This window comes from Berghia stephanieae, chromosome 7 (genome assembly GCF_034508935.2).
Source record: "Berghia stephanieae isolate SIO BIC M18660-M18661 chromosome 7, UCSD_Bste_1.3, whole genome shotgun sequence".
Taxonomy (NCBI): Eukaryota; Metazoa; Mollusca; class Gastropoda; order Nudibranchia; family Aeolidiidae; genus Berghia; species Berghia stephanieae.
The window spans coordinates 16,766,622-16,771,621 of NC_088366.1; the positions used below are offsets into that span (position 1 = coordinate 16,766,622).

At 30.9% G+C, this 5,000-nt stretch overlaps 1 protein-coding gene across 13 annotated transcripts in view; it reads left to right on the forward strand.

Moving 5' to 3' along the window:
- Nucleotides 1-5,000, forward strand: part of LOC144976798 (MORN repeat-containing protein 1-like) — a 44,854-nt gene that overhangs the window by 15,124 nt on the left and 24,730 nt on the right. For 8 of the 13 annotated variants that reach the window (XM_078921257.1, XM_078921260.1, XM_078921251.1 and 5 more), the window contains 2 exons: nt 1-106; nt 3,462-3,488. The exon at nt 1-106 is cut by the window's left edge and continues 83 nt beyond it. In XM_078921257.1, coding sequence (XP_078777383.1) covers nt 1-106; nt 3,462-3,488 — 133 coding nt within the window. The remainder of the gene's footprint in view (nt 107-3,461; nt 3,489-5,000) is intronic. The other 5 variants (XM_078921256.1, XM_078921259.1, XM_078921264.1 and 2 more) reach the window with 1 other exon arrangement.

The following is a 5,000-nucleotide window of genomic DNA, read 5'->3' on the forward strand; positions in this document are numbered from 1 at the left end:
CTCCAGCTTGCCCCACCCCCTCCAATGTATCGGCCATTTGTAATCATGGAAGAAGAGGCAGGACCAAAGAAGAAAACCAAAGCAGCCCTGATTCGAGAAAAGATAGGTAAGAAGAGATTTCTCGTTGTCCATAAAATTCAAGTTCACACACACCTGTAACTCTCAGTAAAATGATGTGTTTTTATCATCTGTAATTTTTTTTTTCATTCAACATACATTGACTTCTTTTATCTGGAAGCAGTGCACTGTTCACGACTTTTGGTGTTTTCATGGAAAGTGGACACGTGTGTCTGTTTTTCTTTTCTTTCGTTTTCGTTTTTAAAAAATATTTTTATGTTTTTCTCTATTTTTGAAAGAAATCTACTTTTATTTATTTATCTATTTATTTTTTTATTTATTTATTTGTTTATTTAGGCCTTCTTATTTATTTATTTATGTTTGTTTGTTTATGTATTTAAAAAAAATTCTTTATTTAATTATTTATTTATTCATTATTTTTCATCAAATTACTTACTTAAGCTATCAAAGGAAGAGGGTAGTTTTTTTTACATTCTTCAAACAACGGTTTAAATGTCTAGATCGTACTAAGGATAATCGGTTGATATTTCATCATCTCATGGGACATTAAAATTTGCTTATGAAACGTGTATATTTCTTTTGATAAAAAGGATTATACTTGATAATAATATTGACATATTATGCATTATTGTTATATTTTTATATCATTTTATATCATTTTATATTTTTAATCAATGTTAGAGTACTTTATTTTCTTAACTTAATTTATTAACCATCTCGTATCTCGTTATAAAATAACATACATTCACATACATAAGACCTTTATTACTTATGTTGAAACCCCCATAGTATTTGTTGCATGGATTTTAAAATATTTTGATAAATAGATTTACCGATCTTAAAATGTCTATTGGTCGTACCACTTACTATTGATTGACATTAATTATTACCCTAGAATTATCCTCAGTCTAATTTTAACATTATATTTTATCCTTTTTTTTTATTTTTTCCTTTTATTGAACAGACGGTAAGTTTTAAGTTTTGAATGTGTTTTTACTTTATGTATATTATGCATGTTACAATAATATCATTGCACATAAGCATACTTAAGCAGATCAGTACAAATCCCTCTGCTTAATTATTGTTCACCTATCGCATTCTGGATAAATGTATTGATTAAACAGAGTGTGCATTTAAGTGAGGTTTTTCGTAGAGAAACCAAATAAATCTTTCGTTTGTGTAACTGTAGCAAATAAAGCGTTTGTGGAATAATTCAATGAGCAATTAAATATTTTACTGAACTGCACTTATTTTTAGCTGAAAAGATAGAAAATAAAAGGGAAGAAATAATTGAAATATTCCATTTCCCTCAATCTGATATTATGTTGGGTCGAACCAAACACTGAAAATTGGTATTTTCAAGTCTAATTTAATGTGAAATCATAATGTTATAGTAATACTACTTATGCACTTTCCTACACTGGAACAATTTGAATAAAGTTTCATTTTTTGGTGTATATTTAATTAACACATCTGATTGAGACGGAGGTCACTGTTTTCATAACATTAAGTAAGACAACAAAAATAGAGGCTTGAGAAGTAAAATGTATTGAACTAATAAAAGCTTTTTTTTTTACCATGACTAAAATTATAAGATGAAGTGATAATATCACAGTTTCTCAGATGATAGAGATGATAATATTGTACACAAATCGCCTAAAATTGGGTTGATTCTCTTTTCAAACAATTTTTAACGAAAAAAAAAATGATTATGTATTATAGCGCAACCCATAATAGCATTCTTGGGCCTATTGATTACGGTGAAAACAATAGAAGTGCGCTATATAAATGAGCATGTCTCTATAAGTTTTTTCTACATGTTTCAAACACCAAATCGGGGGAGAAAATGCAGATGATGCATTATTAATCGCTTTTTAAAAATCAAAATATGCTGTCACATTTTTATCCTCCTTTAATCATTGTTTACAAAACCTAAACATAAACAAAAAATTCTTGATAATTGTGAAATTTGACGATGGTCTTGGGAGGATATCAATTATACAAACTTATTTTTAAAAATATATGCATTAATACTTGTCATGGAGACCGCTAGTCTTAAGGCTGCTAGTTGTATCTTTTCCCCACTATTTTGTTTGGTCCCAATTGCTCAACTGGTAGAACAGCCAAAATATACAACTGAGCGGACTTGTTCCAGATCCAGGAAGAGCTATTGGGTTAGATTTGGCGAAAAGTATTGGATCCAAAAGGCTCTTTACTCACATTTTCTCACCATACTAATGTTTAAACTGAGTACCTGGCCGTTAACAGTGTTGTCTCTGTCCAAAAAATTGTAATATCGCTTAACAGGCGCCATGTCCCGTCCTACATGTGAAATGTTGCTGTTGGCCAGGGACCCTTTGTAAAGTGCATTGAGCACGTTTAGTGGATATCACGCTATTTAAAAGCTCATTTTTTAAAATCCAAAAGAGATAACGTAATTCTCATTGTCCATTTAACACTACAGCAATTGGGATATCTTGTTCTATGTATCCTATGGATCCAAGGGACTACTTTATTGCTCTTTAACCATTTTAACAACGAGATTGAATTTCCTCCAGTTATAATTTCTCTTATCTTTTATCTGGTTGTAATTACGAATTTTAACGTTTTCACCAATTTAGCAGTAACAATTTGGGAATCGGGCTTCATTAAAACCCAAGTTGCACAACTCGCTTAATGAAATTTGTGTGATAAACACTAGAGAAGAGTAAAATTGAAATCTATCTGTAAAAGATTTAGGCGACCAGTTGTTATAGGCAGCGAATTCTGTGTCAAACGACTTATACAAGTTCTTTACAAATTGAATAACTAGCTTCGATTTTTAGTACCCTTTTAAAATCAACTTTTACTATTAAGCACTGGCGAAATTTCAGTCTGGCAGAATTTGAAAATGTTTGCTTGGTTTAAAAACATTATTTTATAGCATTGCAGAGAAATGATAAAGCCTAGGTTGTATGAGTAGTGCTCGAAAAAAAAAAAAAACGAAGAAAAAAACTCTCAGAAAATGTGCAGTTACAAGATTCAAACTTGTTGCACCTGACGGTGGCTTGGGTTCAAGTTCTATTGATTATTGGGCTTTTTTCTGGCACTTTCCTAATGAATATACTTTTTTATAACAGTGGTACATGTCAATGTCAGTACCTGCTCAATTAGAAATATTTTGCAGATAATTGGTGATGCCTTTTTATCTTAATGATAGTATTGAAAATTTATAGAGAACAATTTATAATTCTCAGCCTGAGACTCTTTGTCAATTTAATTCAAAGAGACTTACAAATAATTCTTTGTTCGTTCATAAATTCTCAACTACAAAATGGCATCATTACGCGAATCAGGATCTTTTGATATTTTATTAAGAAAGCTGTTGACTTGTCTTTTGATAGATGACTCCTCAGATGAAGACGAGAAAGGTATTCATATTATTCATGCCACGTGGTCATTGCTTCAAAGATAATGGAAGATATTTAGGGGCAGTTATATTTTTTTGGCAAATGAATACGGCTTTTAAAAGATGAAGACAAGCCTAAATTGTTGATTTTATTTTCATGTTTTCGGATATTAAAATGTATAATATTTATCATAATGCTTACAAAGAAGAGAAATGATCCAGTATTTTATTGTACTACACTGTTTTATGACCGTAACAACCAATTTTCTCAGCTGACCATTTGCTTCAGATAATTTTTTGCTGTTAATTTGAAAGAAAACATTTATTTTTTCGTAATCAATAATGGAATTAAGACATTGTATCGTGAAAACTTCTTATTAACTTATTGCAGCCTTTTTGGTTCTTTATCGTTTGCAATCAGATGCCATCTTTCTTTTAATTGACACAACTGTTTTCATCTCCTTTTTGGTGGTTCTTCTCCAGGTCTCTATTGGTCACCCTTTTCTTCTTTATCTCTGGGAGGCCCATCTCAGGACATTCCTGGCATAGAATCCATTCTGAACACATGTCCAGTCTTTCTCCATCTGCTTCTCTTTAATATGCTGAACATAGGCTCCAGTGAATTTTTTCTATTAATTTTTTGTCTGAAATAGTATTGGGCCAAAATATGTGTATGATTCCCTGTAAGGTGAAGAGAAAAAAAATTATTTATTTTTCAAATGCCTCTTGTGATCTTCCAGGATTCAGCACCATAAAGAAATAGAGGCAGGATGGTTGGTCTAAAACCCAGTTTCGTATTTGTTAATGTTATTCTTGAATTCTAGATATTTATTTGACCTTCAAAAGCCTTTCTTGCCTTTTAGTCTTACTGTTGATTCAGTCTTAGATTTCCATTTTGTGCTGTTTCACTTACGAGATAAGTCATGGTCAAGTGACCAAAACACAAAGTCATCTTCCTAATCTAAGTCTTTCAATATTTCTGGTTTTCTCGCCGTCAGCAGATGCTTTCCGAATCCAATGGATAGCAATGCAAAATAGAAATAGTGATAGGATGCAGCCTTGTCTCACACACTGATTTTTAAAGTCATCTGTCAATTTATTCCCATAAATTTGTAACACTGTGGTAAGTAGTCAACTAAATCGGCAACATTTTAAAAACGTTGGGTCATCCAAGCAGATGATATATTTTATTTATTTAAGAAATGGTATCATAAAAAATGCTGCCTACTGATGTCAAGCTTGATTGATTAGAATTTTATTGTAAGTTGGCAAGACCTTATAAATATCTTCCATGATCAATAATCATTGTGATAGATAAATTGAAATGTATTGCATGAAGTATGTTATAGTCATATTTCAGTGTGATCACTGCTTCAAGATGTTGTAGTAAAGTATGTGCTATTTTAATAATCCTTTTTGTCTTTCCATTTCCATCATAAAATTTAGTTTATATGATGGTTATTTTCTTAACATTATATTTGGTGTGATTTTTAAGATATTGAAATAAGATAAGCGCAATTTTGCATTCATTATG